The sequence below is a fragment of the Pelophylax lessonae genome (genome assembly GCF_965119305.1).
Source record: "Pelophylax lessonae genome assembly, chromosome: 1".
NCBI lineage: Eukaryota > Metazoa > Chordata > Amphibia > Anura > Ranidae > Pelophylax > Pelophylax lessonae.
In genome coordinates, this window is record NC_138768.1 from 345,568,162 (window position 1) to 345,589,194 (window position 21,033).

The 21,033-nt window shown below is 37.4% G+C and overlaps 1 protein-coding gene across 1 annotated transcript in view; it reads right to left on the reverse strand.

Annotated features, from left to right (window-relative positions):
• ERCC6L2 (ERCC excision repair 6 like 2) overlaps positions 1-21,033 on the reverse strand; it is a gene marked incomplete at its 5' end in the record, with an annotated part of 326,876 nt that overhangs the window by 197,413 nt on the left and 108,430 nt on the right. The window contains 6 exons of the mRNA XM_082244915.1: positions 4,592-4,691; positions 7,900-7,995; positions 8,080-8,225; positions 11,922-11,993; positions 16,198-16,317; positions 17,811-17,927. Of these exons, the coding sequence (XP_082101041.1) occupies positions 4,592-4,691; positions 7,900-7,995; positions 8,080-8,225; positions 11,922-11,993; positions 16,198-16,317; positions 17,811-17,927 (651 nt within the window). The remainder of the gene's footprint in view (positions 1-4,591; positions 4,692-7,899; positions 7,996-8,079; positions 8,226-11,921; positions 11,994-16,197; positions 16,318-17,810; positions 17,928-21,033) is intronic.

The window sequence follows — 21,033 nt, forward strand, 5'->3', positions numbered from 1 at the left end:
CGCTCCGTATGTCCGCATATCATCCCATCCGTTTGCGGATGATATACGGACATAATGTAAGTCTATGGGCATTGCGGATGTCAGCGGATGACACCGCTGACATCCGATTTTGCTTCCTTTCAGTTTTTTGAACGGAGGAAAAATAGGGTTCTGTTCCGTTCCAAAAAACGGAACAGGACTGAAAGGAAGAAAATCGGATGTCAGCGGATGGTATTCCGCTGACATCCGCAATGCCATTGACTTACATTATGTCCGTAAATCATCCGCAAAAAATATAGGATGATTTGCGGACATACGGAGCGCCCGTGTGAAAGGGCCCTAAGGGAAATAAGAGTGTGGAACTCTCTTCCACAAATGGTGGTAACTGCGGGGAGTATGGCTACTTTTAAAAGACTCTTGGACATATATCTCCAAGATTAAAACATTCAGGAGTATGGGAAATTAATACGTCCACATACACCTACACAGATTGAACTGGATGGACTGTTGTCTTTATTCAACCTCAACTACTATGTAACTAAGTTGGATGGCTTGTGCTTGTGAACAGCAATCTTTAAGTCTGACCACAGATTTTTCTATTGGATTGATGTCTGATGTAGGCCATTCCAACACATTTACATGTTTCCCCTTAAACCACTCAAGTGTTGCTTTAGCAGTGTGTTTAGTGTCATTGTCCTGCTGGAAGGTGAACCTCCATCCTAGCTTCAAATCACGCACAGAGTGGTACAGGTTTTGCTCAAGAATATCCTTTTATTTAGCACCATTCATCTTTCCCTCAACTCTGACCAGCTTCCCAGTCCTGGCTGCTGAAAAACATCCCCACAGCATGATACTGGCACCACCATGTTTCACTGTAGGGATGGTGTTCTTTGGGTGATATGTTGGGTTTGCTCCAGACATAGCGTTTTCTTTGATGGCCGATAAGATCAATTTTAGTCTTATCAGACCAGAGCCCCTTCCTCCATACATTTTGGGAGTCTCCCCCATGCCTTTTCGCAAACTTAAAACATGCCATTTTGTTTTTCTTGAAAGTAATGGCTTTTTTCTGGCCACTCTGCCATAAAGCCCAACTCTATGGAGTGTACGGTTTATTGAGCTCCTATGTACAGATACTCCAGTCTCTGCTGTGGAATTCTGCAGCTCCTCCAGCGTTACCTTTGGTCTCTGTGCTGCCTCTCTGATTAATGCCCTACTTGCCCGATCTGTGAGTTTTGGTGGGCGGCCGTCTCTTGGCAGGTTTGCTGTTGTGTCATGTTCTTTCCATTTGGTTATGATAGATTTAATGGTGCTTCTCAGGATCATTAAAGATTTGTATTTTTTTTTATAACCTAACCCTGACTTGTACTTCTAAACAACATTGTCCCTTACTTGTTTGGAGAGTTCCTTGGTCTTCATGGCAGTGTTTGGTTAGTGGTGCCTCTTGGGCCTTTCAAAAAAGGTGTGTATATGTAATGACAGATCATGTGACACTTAGATTGCACACAGGTGGACATCATTTCACTAATTATGTGACTTCTAAAGGTAATTGGTTGCACCAGAGCTTTTTATGGGCTTCATAACAAAGGGGGTGAAAACCTACGCACATGCCAATATTCTGTTTTCTATTTCTAAAAAATAGTTTTATTTATGTATTTTTCTCATTTCACTTCACTTCACTTCAATTTAGACTATTGTGTCCTGATCCACCACATACAATTCAGAACATTGAATTTAAGGCTGTAAGTAATGTAACAAAATAGGTAAAAAGCCAAGGGGGTGAATACTTTTGCCAGGCATTGAGCCTTTTAGGACTTGGACCTACCATCGTCTTCATTACACTTGTGCATACACCCCCCCCCCCCCACTAACCATGCCCCTACACAACCTCCTCCTTTTCCTTGTCTTCCCTGTCTGTTTATTGGAAAGGTGTCCCCCTTATGTATGCACTCTCTTCTATAGGTGTCAAATGTAGAGATGCCACTCCATTATTCCCTTTCTCCAACACTCTTCATCTACATTTTACAATTGAATGTACACAATTTTTAAGATAAACCAATAACTATGTTCAAGGTCCTGACTAACTGACATTAATTAAATTAGATTTCAATATATGTATCTAATGTATTATCATCATGTTGTTGAGTTTATAAGATTGTACAGACATATTGTAAAATGTACTTAGCTTTAGAAACATGTAAATGTGATTACACATGCATTCAAAAGCACTATAAATGTGTGTTTCTGTTTAACCGCTTTCCATCCGGCCTGACAAACGGGAGCAGCGTCGATTCAGGCAGGAGTAACCTGTACATCCTCCTCCTGCATCGCCTGCTCTAGAGAGTGCGCATCAAGACCACCGTGAGCCGCCCTGGTACCATGTGATCACTGTGACCAATCACATTAAAAACAATAAAATAAAATCCTGACCACTTCCCCAGAGTAGTACAGTTCAGTAGCACTGCTCTGGTGACAGTATATAAAAATAAAAAAATCAATATTTATTTATACAGTATCTCACAAAAGTGAGTACACCCCTTACATTTTTGTTAATATTTTATTACATATTTTCACGTGACAACACTGAAGAAATTACACTTTGCTACAATGTAAAGTAGTGAGTGTACAGCTTGTATAACAATGAAAATTTGCTGTCCCCTCAAAAAAACTCAACACACAGCCAATAATGTCTAAACATCTGGCAACAAAAGTAAGTACACCCCTAAGTTAAAATGTCCCCTTGTTGCTTTCGTGTTTCTGACGCCCAAGTGCATTACTTTACATTTTTCAACATTAAACCTCATCTGCCATGTAGTTGCCCACCCCATTATTTTGTTCAGGTCCGCTTGTAAGGTTTCCACATCCTGCATAGAAGATATTGGCATGCTTAGTTTAGTATCATCCGCAAATACTGAGATTATACTAGATATCCCCTCCTCTAGATCATTTATGAATAAATTAAACAGGATTAGTCCCAGGACAGAACCTTGGGGGACCCCACTTTCCACACCCGCCTAAACCGAGTACTCCCCATTAATCACCACCCTCTGGACTCAGACCAGTCACAGCGTCCCTGATCACCACAACACAGTCATATTTCCCCTAATCATTCACACATCCGTAACAGTGTCCCTGATTACTGCCACACCAGGTACAGTGTCCCAGATTAATGCCACACCAGTAATATTGTCCCTAATCACTGCCACACCATTTACAGTTACTAATGTCCCGGTGCTCCAGGGACTCCAAAAATATGATAGTTAATCCGAAAATCAGATGTGTAATTTATTTGCCTAGCTTGCCTGAAGAGGCTCCTTGGATTTTTGGTCTCCTTATGTGGCTAGACACATATGGTATCCCCATATTTAGAAGAAGTAGCAGAACGTGTTTTGAGGTGTAATTATAATTATGTCTATGCTGTGTGTGAGAAATAAACAATTACACCTGCAAAAACTTACCATGCCTCTTACTAAATTACTTGGATTGTCTACTTTCCAAAAAGGGGTTATTTGAGGGTATTTGTACTGATGAGGCAGTCAGTACATCAGGACTAATTGATTTTCATAAATACCATATATTGCAGATTCTATACCTTTAACACAGACTAAATAATGTACATAAATGTGGGTTTTTTTACCAAAGAAATGTAGCAGAATACATTTGGCCTAAATTTTTTGCACTTTTTTCATTTTAGATAGCAAATTTTAAATAGTGGTGATTAAATACCTCCAAAAGAAAAACCATACATTGAATTCAAAGACTATCCAGCGTGTCCTTTATAGTTAAATAAATGTCTTCGTACATGGTGGACTACAAAACATCTCCTTCCTAAAACACAAAATCCGTGCTCTCTTTGTGCTCATACTCAAATTGTGCACTCTCCAGACCTCCAAGGCCCTCCTAACTTAATAAGTGAGTCCACAGTAGCCTAGACGTATGCTATCCTTCCAGACAGCCTTCCAAGTCACCTCCTTGCAGATTTTAATATTTACACCTTTTAATCCTCCAAATGCATTTTGGTCATCATTAATAAACAATAATTTAAAAAGCCATAGTGCAGTCATTTTTACTGCAATAGTAAAAATAAAAACACTTCCAAGTGCAAACTTAAAGTAAAAATAAAAATGGCAGCATTCAGTATGGTGACTATACCACATGGTTCCAAGATGGCCCCCGCAGACCCAACTTCCTGTTTGTTTCCTACGTGTGTTCCACAGACAGAAAGTGATGTAGGCAGAAATTATGTCCCAATATATAGCCCCCATCCAACATATTTTGACTGATTGTTGAAACATTTATTTATGGTTATATAATTTATTTAAATAAAAGGATACGGTGGATGGACTTTGAATTCACTTTATGGCTTTTCACTGGATACCTATGGTAAATGAGTTGATTATTTATCACATATGTTTTTTTCACATGTTTACTTTGATTACAAGAGCACAGTATTTATATATATAGAAGGGTAGCTCAGCACTTTAGGGGGTATATGGTTCACAGTGTTAGCAGCCTCCAAGGAGTGGGAACAGCACAGGATCTTTGCTAAAAGTTGAAAATTGGGCCGCATTGGAAATGGGTGACTTGAGTTGATTAATGCAGGAAGGTGTCTTACCTGTTTGTAAACCTGCCTTAAATAGATCATTTCTTCCACTGTGCCCAGGGATATTAGCCTAAATACTTTTACATCCCTGCACTGACCAATTCGATAGGCTCTGGAAGACAATAACACATCATGATTAGCTATATTTACTGTAAGTTTGCATAAGCTCCAAGCACATTACAGAGTGCTAGTGAACCATATTATCATGTCATATCGTTGTTCCCTTTTCATCTTGTGACAATTCAGGTTAAATTTTTACACAAAATGCAAGTTGTACTTTGAAAGACCTGCAAAAACATACTGATAAACCAGCTATGATTGTCCAGTAAACCATTTCATTAATAAACTCAGGCTCTTGGTTTCCAAGGAACATTTTGTATAGATGGCGTTTTAGGATGTCATCACAGCATGACTAGAAAGTGCTGACAACACTGAAGGAGAAAGAGGATAGCTCTGGATGAGTTTTTATCCTTGTGCACAGGTATTGCATAGCTTTTATTGGGAGTGTATAGCTTATGATTTGATCTTAAACATTTTAAACTGAGAAGTTATTTTTCATTTTATCTTTGGAGATATACAGTATCTGTGCCCACCTGCATAATGCAGGATACAGAGTGGTGTTATTGCAGCTAATAGGACCTACTGTGCAGTGGAGGAGACAAGGTGGTGCTAATATATATATATATATATATATATATATATATATATATATATATATATATATATATATATATATATATATATATATATATTTCCCCTTAAAGGGGAAAGGGGCAGTATGAATCTATGGTAACCACAGCGCACCACTTAAGTTGAGTGTCCATCTTCTTTATAAATTGGGAAGGAAACAGAGTGGAGGTGCGTGTCAATATTTTCAATGCAGGATTCATGTGGAACAGCATTTCAAGATTCAGCACTGAAGAGCACAGTGCATATTTTTGGGTCACACTGCGAGTCAAAAGGCTTTCTTATTCCTTCATTCTGAGGTCTCTGTAAATCTGCTATGTTACTGTGTATCTTTGCCTTCTATTTTATATGGACGCGTGAATCTTCCTTTCCCTTCCCTAAAAGAGGGACTTGGCACTGTGCCCTTATTTTTTTACATTTAAAGTCTCCTTACCCCTCTCCTATTTGATTGTTCCTGAAAAAGCTGTCTTATTTTGCATCTCTCTTTTACCCTACATGCAAAGGTTATTTTAATTCTTCTTCAACCACCCGTTTATCACTGGCTGATTTTAAAGACATAATTTGTCTAACATTCTTTCCCGAAGATCAAGGATTAGATATCTTAGGCTTTGGATTTTACCTTACAAACATTCTTGCTTTTTGTTGACCATGTTTTCTGTTGGTCTAAGTGTTGTCTCCTTATGGTGGTCTCTGGGTTGTCCTCCACTTTACTATATTAATGTCTAATATCTTTTTAGAAAATAATCCCTCCTAGTGGACAAAAATGCACCTGGGGGCAATTTGATTTTATTAAAGATTACAATGAGCTTTTGCTTGTTGTTTTTTCCCCCTATACTTGAACTATGGTCTGATGGAGAGTGAGCTGAGGAGTTTAACCTTTTATGGAATCTAAGAAATTTTAAACCTCCTATAAAATTAAAGGGGTTGATGCATTATCTGTATTAAGGTAAAAAACCTTCCAATATCAACGCCCCCCCAAGCCCTTTTACCTGAGCCCAAACTCAATCCAGAGCTCTACCTGGGAGCAGCATAGCTGGTTTCTGCTGCTGTCAATCATATCCAGTGATGAGGGAACAGGGACCAGGCAGCGCTATGTGTGTCTATAGACCCAAGACTGCAAATCTGTCCCCATTGCAAGCGGGGGGCCCAGGAAGAGGAGCTTCCATTGCACAGAGCAGGCAAGTATGACATGATTGTTTTTTCAATTCATCAACTGAATTAACATTTTAGTCAACTAAAATGGGACAAAACAATTCAGATGACTAAAATATGACTAAAACTGATACAGCATTTTAGTCAAAAGATTATGTCTAAAACCAAATCGAAATCTAATGTCAAAATGAACACTGGTGTTTATATATACACTTAAGCCCATTGGATTCACACTATTGATTGGACATTTTTCATGATTTTTTGCAGTGTTGTATTTGCTGTATGTAAATATTGTTTATTTACATATGTATGGTTGCACATATTTTGCGATTAGATACTAAGGGTTGATTTACTAAACCTGGTGAACGCAGAATCAAGTGCACCTGTGCATGGTAGGCAACCAGCTTCTAACTTGTGCGAAAAGATTGTGCAAATAAGCTTTGACAATACAATTTAGAAGCCGATTGGTTACTCTGCTCAGGTCCACCAGTTTCTGTGTGCACCAGTTTTATTAAATCTCCCCCAAAGTGTTTTGTTTTTGCACTTTTATGCTATATATGATATCCGATTAGGTGATACATTTTTTTTTTTTAATTATAGGGCTGCATTGTTTCAATCAATTTACATTGCCCTTACTGGTGCTACTTCCTTCTTGATGCCTTTCCTTAAAGTAGCCATATCCACAATGCTCCCCTGTTTTTTTTAATTGGCCTTTCAGCCATTAATCCTTCAGAAACTCTTATAGTAAGATTTACGGTTCTCTCAGTGGCTGTTGTCCACCCTCAGGTGGACAACATTTGGACACCACACACTTCTATAATTTTTCTATATCCCCGTGTCCTTCAATGGACACAGGTCCCACCCCTCTGAGCCTTGGCCCCATGTTTGTTCACAAAACCAAGGCATGGCTGTTAGAGGTGGCGTTATAGCTGGCTGGCCAACCTCCTGAAAGCAGCTGCATATAACCTACTTGTCTATGATTTCTATGTTCCTGTGTCCCTCAATAGACTCCAATAAAAAAAAAAAAAAAAGACTTTATGATAAATACAAACATTTTATTTATTTAGTACACGTGACCCTGTAGTGACAAAAAAATTGCAATGTGCCTTTGAACTTGCTAGAAAATGTGACTACTCTTAGGAGTGTGTAATTACTGTCGGTGCTACATAACCTTTTATTTAGCTGCAGGGGAATCAGCAAAGGGTAATAAGCAAATAAGTGGAATAGGCAAAGGAGCATCACTTGAATCTCCAGTGTCCAGCAGCATTTTCAGGGCTTTTAGGTTATCTACACAAGGAGGCATTTTTAGTATATTATAGAAATATAACATACGTAAAATTTACATATACAAAACATACATAAACATATAATCTAATGGGAAGATTGTATTTGAAATGAATGGTCTAGCGACAGAGTCTGTTTGGGTTATCTTTGTCATTTTACCGAGTTTAACAATAATACAAAGGTACAGGGGACAATACCTGTCAATTGCCTGGAGGTCATTTGCTGGATTCCAAGTTGGATCAAAGATCACCACTATGTTTGCACCAACAAAATTAAGTCCTAGTCCACCTGCCCTTTAATAACACAAGGAAAATAATTACCACAAAAAAATACTAAAATTTGTAACTTAAAAAAGTTACATTTAAAGTGAGACTTACATAGTTGAAACTAAACAAATGTTCACATCTTGCTCACTGTTGAACTCCTTTACAATATTTACTCTGTCTTCTGGCTTGGTGCTTCCATCAAGTCTCCGATATTCTAGTCCTGATGCCATACAGTATCTTTCCAAAATATCCAGAAGCTAATGTTCACGATATTAAAAAAAAAGTAGTAAAACCGAAAAGTGCACATACACGGCACAGTTAATTTATAAATCCAAGTTTAAACGGTTAGTCCACATTTATTTACTTCTACCAAAAATGTTCCTATGCATTAGTGTTATCAATGCATTAATATGCTGTGCTCTGTTTTGTAATAAAATGCTTGCTTTTTTAGCTGCTCATTGTCCTCCCTTCTCTGTCCAGTAGATAGCAGGATGTAAGGCTATTGAATGCACAGCCCTGGGGAACTTACGAATGAGCACTCTGCTTCATTCCCTACCCATTCATGCCTCTTTCACTCTTGCAAAATGCAGAGTTGCAAAAGAGCAGACTGTGCAAACGTATATAGGGAATGAAACCAAGTGCTCGTTTGTGAGTTTCTGAGTCCTTGCTGCAATGGGAAAATTTGGATCCATTTATGGCCACCTTAAGTAAAGATAATCTGACTCTTTAAAGTTAATACGTGCAACATTTAAAGAAGAACTTCAGACAAGTCATTACATAAGTAATAAACTAGAAAAAAAAGTTTGTCGAGACAAACTTTAAGTTGGCTTGAGAAAGCCTGACCAGAAAGTTTGAAAAGTTTAGAAAGTTTAGAAAGTTTGAAAAGTTTGAAAATGTGAAAAGTTTTAAAAGATTTAAAAGTTTAAGAAGTTTAAAACATATTGCTAGCATTACAAGCAAGTGACTACCATCATTAGTATGGTAGTTTAAAAAGATTAAAAAGATTTAAAAAGTTAATTTTGTGAAAAGTTAATTTTTAATTTTGTTAAGTTTAGAAAGTTTAATTTTAGAAAGTTTAATTTTGTTTAATTTTAAAGATAAATTTTGTTTAATTTTAAAAGATTTTGTTTAATTTAATTTTGTTTAATTTTAATTTTTTTAAAATTAAATTTTAATTTTTAATTAAATTTTAATTTTATTTTAATTTAAATTTTAAATTTTTATTTTAATTTTATTTTTTTTATTTTATTTTTTTTCAATTTTTTCAATTTTTTTTCCAATTTTTTTCAATTTTTTATTTTTTTCAATTTTTTTTTCAATTCAATTTTTTTCAATTTTTTTATTTTAATTTTAATTTTTTAAAATTAAATTTAAATTTTTAATTAAATTTAAATGTTATTTTAATTTAAATTTTTAATTTTTAATTTAAATTTAAATTTTTTAAAATTAAATTAAATTAAATTTAAATTTAAAATTAAGATTTAATTTTAAAATTTAAGATTTTGTTTAATTTAATTTTGTTTAATTTAAATTTTTAATTAAATTTAAATTTTATTTTAATTTAAATTTTTAATTTTTATTTAAATTTCAATTTTTTTCTTTCAATTTTTTTTCAATTTTTTTCAATTTTTTTTCAATTTTTTTCAATTTTTTAATTTTAATTTAAAATTTTTAAAATTAAATTTTAATTTTTAATTTAAATTTTAATTTTTTTAAAACAAATTAAATTAAATTTAAAATTAAGATTTAATTTTAAAATTTAAGATTTTGTTTAATTTAATTTTGTTTAATTTTAATTTTAATTTCAAAATTAATTTTAATTTTAAAATTTAGAAAGTTTAATTTTGTTTAATTTTAAAAGATTAATTTTGTTTACATTCCTTCTAATAGGGATAAAAATGATACATTTTTAATTTTTTTTTTAAAAAACTGTGTAAAAATAAAAAATAATAAATAAAATAAATAGGAAAAAAAAATGAAAGTGCCCTGTCCCCGTTAGCTCGCGCGCAGAAGCGAACACATACATAAGCCCCACCCACATATGTAAACAGTCAAAGTTACTAGCATGTTGATTGAGTCTAATGGGATTTGGAGCTTGGGTCATCTGAACATCCTGTCAATGAAAGTCTATGGGCATTTTTTTAATTTTTAATTTTAATTTTTAAGAAAACCGTAACTCAAAAAGATATAGCACACCGAGTCAGAACAGTATGAAGGTCTGTGCCGAGTTTGGAGTATGAAGCTTGAACGGTCTAGGAGGAGTTTGTGTCCAAAAATTTTGCGGCCAGAAAAATAAGAAGAATAATAATAATAATAATAAGTTTAAATAGGATTTTAGTAAGTTGGCTGTCCCAAGCCAACTTAATTAGCTTGGTGAACAGCTACTGAACAGACACTACTTAGCATAGAACGTAACATGAGTGTTAACATAACCTAACAGAGAAATCTAATTGGTTATTTTTACGTTATTTTAAGTTACATTTTAGTAATTCAACAGTAATTAACAGACAATTACACTGTTCAGTTGGCACCTTCACATGCACTCTCTGATATGTTGTGGCTTCTATGGTCACTGGCTCTAGCAAACCTCATCCCATCATGTGCCACACTACTGTACTATTGGTCAACTGCCTATCCTAGTGATGAGCCAACAGCAAGAAATGGAGCCAGGAAATTTTTCCCTTTGTAAGTGCCTGTACCTTGCTCCATCATACACATGAATGTGTGCGTTCAAAATTTTATTAGCTACCACAACCAAGATTATTTAGGTTTTTAAAGCTAGGCTGCAACACTAGCAAGGCAAATATAATACCAATAAATATTTTTATCTTGTCCATTCACCTTTAAATTAGGGTTGCCATACATGGATCAAAATTCAGCCGGTTCAGCAGGGACCAGACAAATTTTGAGCCATGTATGGGCAGGGCAGTTGTATAGAAGTCAATCTACCAATCGACTTCTGTACAACCAGCCTGTCGAGTTTTCCCCCGTATAATCAGTGCTGCTGGCTATAGCGGACAAAACTGATCAGTGTATTCTGATGGTGGGAAAGGCTCCCCACTGACAGATTGCAATAGGACAATGGAAGAGATTCCCCCAACCCAACTCAAATGTGTGGATGGGGGAACAGAGTCATTTTATTCATTCAAGCTGCTGGGTTGAAGTAAAACAGTGATTATTTATGGCAAAAGGTAGTCTAACAATACATTGTATATAGCAACACATGATCACACTATGATCCAGTGACTTTTTTAAATATAGCTGCATGTGTGAAACTCTCAGCAGCATGAATGGACGTTTGTTATTTTATTGTAAATGTAACAAAACTATTGCTTAGGGAATATGTACCAGTAAAGAGCACTCATGTATACAATTTTTTATAAGTGCATAAATTCCTGGAAACCGACCATATACATTGAAGCCTACTGATAAATCAATTACTAAAAGAATACATTTCTATGAGTAAGAAAGTATTCCTGGCCTGTAAGTATAAATTCCTGTTATGGCTGAAGTCCATATTTAGTTATTTCAAAATGTCTATTTGTCTAATATTTATATTAAATTGTAACATAGCTTCAATACAGGAGAGCTAGGTTTCCAAAGGAGGAAATCATGGGAGCTTGACGACTGTGCAGAGAACAGGTACGTTTCAAATATTTTTTTCTCTGAGGGAACTGCATACATGTGGACACTTTTAGAGCTGATATGTGTTTTCAATCAGCTTTATGTACAAATTATAACAAGGCAACCTGTTTTTTTTTTCTCTAATTTAAAAGCATTATGAAGGATTTTAGTTGCTATCCATACCATTGCTTATTACACACTTCAATGCTACTTATGTATTAAACGCAAGGAAGGAAATGTGGTTGACAGCTGTTGCAAGAAACGTCTTTTGCTTTATCAATCAAGAGTTATGCCTCAGCCAAGCATGGCAGACGCTATATGGTGCTCACCTTTGTGGAGAAGGAGAAAAGAAGAATCTTGTCCTTGTTTTTTCTGCAGTGATTTAGGAGCTGCTGAAGGACCTGTAAATGAACCACAAGGCAGCAATGAACCAAAGTATCCAAACATTACTGTTAAACCTGGAAAACCTTACATGGGAATGGTGGCAAAACTAATGACGCAGAAAACTCAAAAGAATTTTAAAGTGAATACAATGTCAAACCTTAAACACTGAGCAAATGTGTCTCTCTGTTTCTCATTATCAATGCCTTTGTCAAACTTAGAAATGTTTTATATTACGAACAATAAATTCACATTTATGTGAGTAAATTCACTCATTGTGCAAAAAAAATTATAGATATCTTTATTAAAAAATCCAGGATAGAAAGATCTCTGTATCAGGTTGAAGCAAAAGTAAGAATGTGCTTTTTACAGTCAAACGAATGGTAGAGAAGTGGAGCTGCCAATTTCAGGTACAGGCCAAATTTTTCCCTATGCATGCCATTCCATTTTTTAAGCCATGCCTGGGCAGAGCTCAGGTTTGTAGTTTGCTTGCTGTCTGTAGACTTATAATGGCAGGTCTGATTAATTAAGAACTTTAGATTTGTGTTTGACATTAAGCTGCCTATAAAAACTGAATATTTTGGATAGTACTATTTCAAAAAAAAATGTGTTGTACATAACTAGCTTAACAATAACAAATTCTTTCACAAACACCTCAACCAAAACCATTATAAAGATGACAGTCTTCAATCGAAAGCAGGGATTCTTTTTCGGGGTCCTGAGGGAGGTCCCCAGGGGTTCTGCCACTGCCACCGCTAGTTTTTCCCAATAGTGGCTTTACTATTTCTCCAGCAGTGTGCCAGAGACAGCAGCTGTTAGGAGACGAGGGGCTACATGACAAAGATGTCAAAAAAAAAAAAAAAACCCACCCACTTTCATTGAGTAAAACATAACTTGCTTCTGCTCTGAAAGTGTCTCTAAGGCCCCTTTCACACTGTAGAGTCTATCGACGGACTCCCTTTATCTCAGCGGGGGATCGATCCGCCGATCCCCCGCTGAGCAGGCAGATGGCAGCTGTGTCTGTGCGGAGACAGAGCTGTTAGGTCCCTGCTGTTCTCTATGGGGGAATCAGATGGGAAAGGACCGTCTGTCCGTTCTCATCCGATCCGATCGACGGATGGAAAATAGGGTTTCCATCTGTCCAGATTTGACGGATTGGATCGGATGTCAGCGGACATGTCTCCGCTGACATCCGATGCCCCATAGAGATGCATGAGGCATCCGTTCAGAGCCGCCTGAAAAACGGACAGGCGGATCTGAACGGTCCGCTTGTGTGAAAGGGGCCTAAAGCTATGTGCAGCCTTTAGAGCAGGGTTTGTCAAATGGGGTTCAGTGGCACTGTTAAAATAAATATATTTTCTGTTGTTTGTCAATGCACTGATTGTGTCTACAACTCACCGATCATGCTAACGTCCCATGAGCTGTAGATCAGAAAATTATATCAGGGGTTCCCCAAAACCTGAAAATTTTGTTTAAGGGTTCTTCAAGTGTTAAAAAAGTTCAGAAAGACTGGTCTAAAGTATTATTTAAATAATTTTACGCTATTGAGAATCTAGCATGGAAAGACCATACATTCTCTCTGCTTAACCATACTAGTGAGGATAGTAGTGGTAGATAGCTGAAAATACCAGTGGAAAGATCATATCAATAAGGCATAAAAAGATGGAGATTAAAAACGACACCTTCTGTTCAAAACTAAAGTACAGTAAAACCTTGGATTGCAAGCATAATTGATTTCAGAAACATGCTTGTAATCCAAAGCACTCATATCTCAAAGCGAGTTTCCCCATTAGAAATAATGGAAACACAGATGATTCATTACACAACCATATATTTAAGTCCTTCAGTTTAAAGTCCATATAAAAAGATTATAGCAATGTGATAGGTTGTGCAACCATAAAATGTCCGCCCACAAATGGCAGCCTCCACATGGGGATTAGAAGAAAAATCCAGCAAGAGCTACAATGTATAAATAGAAGAGAGGCATCTCTAAGTGTAGCAATATGGTTACATTTAATGAAGGTACAACATTTAGAAACTCACATGGTTGATGATTAAAAGAGGCACATCTAAGTATGCAGGCATCTGGGGTAAAGCTGTCCACATAGACCATCCTCCTTGCTGCCATCAGTCTGTAGTCATGAACGGGAAGACTACCCTGAAGTAGAGCGATCTGAAAGGGAGGCTTGAAGCACTCGTGTGGAACGCAGCGTGGAAGGGATGACATCGATGGCGGTGAGGTGTGGTCTATGTGGACAGCTTTACCCCAGGTGTCTGCATACTTAGATGTGCCTGTTTTAATCATCAACCATGTGAGTTGCTAAATGTTGTACCTTCAGTTAATGTAACCACATTGCTACACTTAGAGGCACCTATATACACTTTATACTCAGTTGGGACGTGACGCTACTTGTATATCAAGACATCGCTTGTTTATCAAGTCAAAATTTATTAAGAAATTTTGCTTGTCTTGCAAATGCTCTCAAACCAAGTTACTTTCAATCCAAGGTTTTACTGTATACCCTACCAGGCTGTCTTTTGGAATAAGATGGAAATCCAGGAAAATAACATATGTAATTCTTGCAGACCATGCCCTAATGGAATTTAAACCATAGATGTATTGCTGCAATGCCAACACTAGAGCCCCTATGAGGTCAACTGATCAGGTGAGGACAGAAAAGACAAACAGGTGATCAAATCAATAAATCTTCTAAATTCCAGCAGAAGTTTGCAAGTTTAAACCTACCGTACTGAGAAATATACAAACAATTTACCTCACCTAGACGCTACCATTAGTTATTATAGACACAGCTTCCAGTCAAAAGACACTAATTAAGGAAAAGCTTATAACATATGCTTGTATATGGTTGGCTTGCAATACTGCCAAGTTATCAAAAGAAAACCGTCTTGGAGCGAGGCTTGTTCAAATAATCTGTGAAATGTGTTTTTTACCCTTCCTCATCCTTGTGTTTATTGTACAGGCTAACTTCTCATAGTCTTGTCATACTTCATGATGCCAGCTACACTCCCTCACAAGATGTTATTCTGCTGGGGAAGTAAGCAATGTGGGGATGTGTATAATGAGGATACTGTTATTTTTAAGAAAAGCATGTCCACATCTGGCAATGTCAATTCAATGTGACTTTGCTGACGCAACGCGAAATGGAGAAAAAAGACGAAATTCTTCTTCCCCAGCAATGCTAGTCGCTCCCAGTGGGTAATAAATATTTAAACTATTAGATTTATTCTGTTATAAATATTTACATCATCTACACAGTTACCCACTCACAAATACTATAAACCTAATGAAATAGAATTTAAATCATGCCTGCAGGAGGGGCTCAAGCTGCCAAAGAAAAATACACTAATATCATTTCAATCATAAGAGTCATGGAACTTGACATGTAGTCTTTAGACTGAATACTGCACAGTATGGTCATGTAGTCTTTCTTCATTCTACAATACTAACCTAATCCTAGCTAGCAAGATCTCTTCTAAGACAAGTTTTTTTTTTTTAACTAAAGAAATTTGTACTACTGTCCACAAATGCACACAGAAAGTTTTCAATATTTTTACAAAACCTGTTCTCTAAACATTTATCTGGCTGTAAAGCGAATGCTGTCCATACACTAGCCAAAAGATCGTTCAAAAATCTGTCATTTGGCCTGATGGTTCGTTTTTCGTCCAGTTAATGGGCACAAATAGAAAATCGTTTTTAGCTTTTCAGAGGCAAAAAATGGAAGGAACAGTTTTAAAAATCCCCCGACTGAACGATAAACGAACGATAAATATAAGGTTAATGTGTTTCTCGGCCGACCTGTTTGCACTAGGCACATGTGACAAATTGAATGAAAAACTGATTCATTTATGTCCATTGAACAATTTATCGTTCGAAATTCGGTCATTACATGATGGCACAATCGTCTGCTCTCACGGCCGATTTTTCGTTTTTCGAAAAGGAGTTCGCCCGATATTTCGGCTAGTGTATGGCCAGCATGACTTAAACATATGGCTCTATTTTACAAGCCATTTCCTCATTTTAGGCTAAACAAAGGATTTCTAGAAATGTGGCTTGTAATAGAATTAGTTGACAGCAAATCAGTCTGTATGTAGAATGATACCTTTTTTGCAAGAAAAGGGTTTTAGTTAAATGGTAATAAACATTAAATATCTTGATACGTGTCTAAAAATGTTATTACTGTATATGGCAAAAAACTGACAGACCTTCATTTTTCCACTGTACTTAGGATCAGAGATGGTTTCAAATGCAGCCTCTTTAGTTTGCTGGACAAACTCTGGAAACATGGAGAACACTTCACTGCAGATTCTTTTGATATGAGCTTCCTATAATAAACACAGATAAAAATTAAAGGAGAGACAACGCAAATTTCAGTTTACCTTGCATGCATTTGACATAACAAAAATCTATATCTGATGTTAACTAGGTCTGTTGCAGGACTTGTGTGTTATGGGCAAATGCAAAATGTTTTAGCCGATTTTTGAAAATGTTTTAAAATACATTTTTAGTCTTGGCAAATTTCTAATGTTATCGTTACCCTTATGAGAAAACAGATGGTTCCTTGACTTTACTTTTTTTTTCCCTTTCTCTTTTATCACCCTTCTTTTTCCCCCCATCTTGCGTATGGGCTTCCTTCTATTCCCTCACGGCATCACATGCAACGTAGTGACTGAGATTTGAACTGGAATGGGGCAATGGAGGTGGTCCCTCTTTAGGAATGTCTTTCTTATTAGCCCAACATTGGATTGCAAATAACATTTCATGCATACTGACAGGGGATGGTAAGGTGCCGCTCACTTGTAGTTACATTGTTTGCCTGCATGGTTTTTCATGCATTGGTTCTAAATTTTAAAGTCACATAGGCTGATTTATATGTTATTGTACTGAACCAAAGTTGGGAAATTTTGTTCACACATGCTCTTCCACACCCTCTTTATATGTTTTCCCTTTTTTTATGTAAGAGAGATGATTGTACTCATGTATCAACCTCACTATGTTTTGTACACTTCTTTTTATTGGAAAAATAATAAAGATTTTTGAAAAAGAGAAGTTCATTTTTAGCTGCTTCTGACCTCTTTCTAAGCTATTTCAAGCTGCTTTTGTATTTCCACTGACTTGGAAGAAAAGCAGCTTTGACTCAAAAACACCCACATGTCCATAAAATACTGGTTAGGGTCCTGCATTCAGTATAGTTTTAACCAAAACATATCTTTGGTACATGTTTAATACTTAGTGTTTCCTAAACCATTGCAAAGAGCAATGATGGTTTGCAAGCAGAGAAGCGCATGAAACTTAGGCGGGCCATACAATTTTCTTGTACAATTTTCTGTTATATTATATGGTTTTTGGTAAATCTAAGGTCAAAACTAAACAACACTTTCAATTATATCCAATTAGGCAGGCCTTTGTACTACAACATAGTTGAAGGTAAATTGAAAGAAAATAGTACAGAAAATTGTATCACGTATGGCCAGCCTTAGAGGCATATTCATAAAGCAGCAGAACTCACACCTGCAGTATATCTTTGGTGAATGCCACTCTCTCTGCTTTCTAAACCTGCTCTTTAATCAGATTTCAGTTTACTGTAGTAAAAACATTGCAGACAGTTTTGAGGTATTATTTCTGATTATCTGTTATGAGTTAAAAAAATATTTTTTGCGTTTTCCTGCACATAGCAAGCAGGTCAATTAGTGTTTACTCTTTGAAAACTAAAATAATTTTTGTATATAGATGAAATTAAACCTGCCTTGATAGCAGCGAAACCATAATAAACATAATGACTAACAGACACATGAAGCTGCATTTGTGGAAAACCCACCTGTTTTTTGCTGGTGTTGGCATCTGACTGTAGAAGAGCTGCATGATTTGCTACCTTACGAAGGATTGCCATATAACTGAAATAAAGGGTCTTTACACTTTCGCCATACTGGTTTTTCTATATTAAGAAAAAACAAGTTCATAAAAAGAAAAACACGATATAAAATTCTTACATAATATTCCAGGTCATATAGGCTCTACATTCACTAATAGCGCCTACAGAATTATCTCAGTGGAAAATTTTTCATGTGAAAATAAAAAACAGACGTGTGCATAGAAATATAAATAAGATATAAAAAAGATAAATAAGATTCGATATAGTGACTCACTTTTCCAACCAACATCCTTCCCCATTAGACACTCATTAAAATATAACTTTGATTGTCTCTTCATTAACCACTTCTGGACCAGCGATGTACCTGTACATCGCTGGACTTTGGGAATTATACCGGAATAATGCCCATAGCTGCGGGCATCACTCCCGTGCCATTTTTTTTAGAGCCAACGGTTGGCTTTCTTGTAATAGCAATCGTAGCGGCTAACTAGCCGCTTGATTGCTATTACAAGCAGTGGGAGGGGAAGTGCCCCTCTTCCGCGGCTCTCCCGTCCCACCAGGAGACCCGAGCAGGATCGGCTTTGATCGGCTGTTCACTATAGTACACAAAAGTTATGAAATTACATCACTTCTGGTTTACCCAGATATCAACGACACCATTATTTAAAAATCAGAAGCATTCAAAGACATAAATCTTGGTATTCTGAAGGCTTTTAAGGGCAGAGGAGGGATTTTGGGTCTTTTAGACCAGTGGTCCTCAACCCTGGTCCTCAGGGCCCACTAACAGGCCAGGTTTGCAAGATAACTGAAATCCATCCCAGGTAATATAATTTGCTGCTCAGTGATTGCAGTACTCTAGTCTGCATCTCCCCAAGGTAATACTTAAAATCTGGCCTGTTAGTGGGCCCTGAGGACCGGAGTTGAGGACCACTGTTTTAGACCACAAATCTCTTCATAAAGAGTACCTATTGCTGTCACAAGGATGTTTTTTTACTCCTTGTGACAGCAATAATAGGGGATTATAAAAAAAAATTAAAGCAACAGTGCAAAAAAAAAAATAAAACTAAAAAAAATGTAAAGTGCCACCATCCCCCCCATGTGCAAATGCGAACAGGGGCGTTAGCCCTGCACGCACGCAAACAGCAATTGTTCCACACATGTCCGGTATCGCCCCAAACGTCAGATCGTAAGAAGTAATTCTAGCACTAGACCTCTTCTGTAAAACTAAAGTGGTAATTGGTAAATGCTTTTAAAGCGTTGCATATGGTTAGTAAAATGAATGTCAGTTGTTGCCATTGCAAGGGCATGCACAATTTTAAAGCATGACATGTTTGATATCTATTTACTGGGTGTAGCATTATCTTTTATATTCTACAAAACATGGGGTTATGTATTGTGTTTTTTGTGCAATAAAATTTAAAAAAGTGTGATTTTTGACTTACCGTAAAATCAATTTCTCTGATGTTCATTGATGGACACAGCTCCTGATATTCATAACCATTGGGTTATACTGTCCTCTACAGGAGTAGCACACTAGGCAGGAAAGAATTCTGGCAACACCAATGGGCAGTCCCAGGGGGTATACTCCCTCTGTCTGCTATAGCCACTCAGTTTTGTTACAAGCAGTGTCAGGTGAATAATAACTCCACAGAGGGGTGAAGGCTATGTCCATCAATGAACATCAGAGAAATTTATTTTACCGTAAGTCAAAAATACCTTTTTGTCTTTCGTTCATTGACGGACACAGCTCCTGATATTCATAACCATCGGGACGTCCCAAAGCAGTGTTGAACATGAGGGGTGGGAACAACAAAAAAATTCCCAAGGCTAAACATTAGCCAACCAGTAAACAGGAGCTCAACCAAACAACTGGAGCCCACCTGAAAAAAATAACACACCCTCAAAGAGGATCGGGTCCTCTTAAACAGCAGCCTGCAAAACCTTGCGGCCAAAAGAAGTATCTACAGATGCCAACACATCAACTTTATAAAACTTTGTAAAGGTGTGCACAGACGACCAGGTGGCCGCCTTGCAAAGCTGTGTCACTGACGCCGGATGACGAAAAGCCCAGGAAGCACTAAGCACCCTAGTAGAGTGTCCCTTGACAGGAAAAGGAGGATCCTGACCCCTGATGGAATAGGCCTGAACCACCGTCTGTCTGATCCATCTGGAAATGGTCACAGAGGAAGCAAACAACCCTTTTCAAGGTCCATCCATGAGCACAAAGAGAGAGTCTGACTTCCTGAAAGACTCCGTAGCTGCCAGGTACACCCTAATTGCCCAGACAATATCCAAGGCATGCAAGGCAATTTCCTTCGGATGTTTAGGCCTGGGACACAGGTAAGGCAACACAATGTCTTCATTTAAATGAAAATCAGAGACAACCTTTGGAAAGAACGACGGACAGGGGCGAAGAACCACCTTATCCCTGTAAATCACCAGGTAAGGTGAACAACAGGATAACACCACCAGTTCCGACACCCTGCGCGCAGAGTTGATAGCAACTAAAAAGGACACCTTCTGGGACAGCGTAAGCAGGGGAATCCTCCAAAAGCACCAAATTAAGATCCCAAGGTGGCAACAGAGCCCGCACCGGAGGAACCAAATGTCAGACACGCGGAAGAAAGGTATGCACCAGGGAGTATGTGGCCAAAAGGTCCTTGGAAGAAGACCACCAAAGCTGACACCTGGCCCTTGATGGTACTCAAGGCCAATTTCTGTTTAACCCCTCATTGAAGGAAGGTCAAGATTTGAGCCATCAAGTAGGAGTGAGGAAGAACCCCAAGAAACTCACACCACACAGTGTACGTCTTCCACGTACGATGGTATATCTTCTCAGAGGTAGATTTCCTAGCTTTCAACAGTGTAGGAATCACCGACTCAGATAAACCCCTATCCTTCAGCATCTGGCGTTCAACAGCCAAGCCGTCAAAGCCAGCGACTGTAAAGCAGGATGGAAGATCGGTCCTTGGGACAGCAGATCCTCCCTGAGAGGAAGCTGTCAAGAAACGTCGGTGACCAGCCGCACCGGATCGACATACCAAGCCCTGCGAGGCCAGTCCAGAGCCACTAAGATGACCGGAATCCCTTCAGCCTCGATCCTTCGTAGAAGTCTGGGCAGAAGCTTGAGAGGAGGGAAGGCGTAAATCAGGTGATACTGACCCCACTG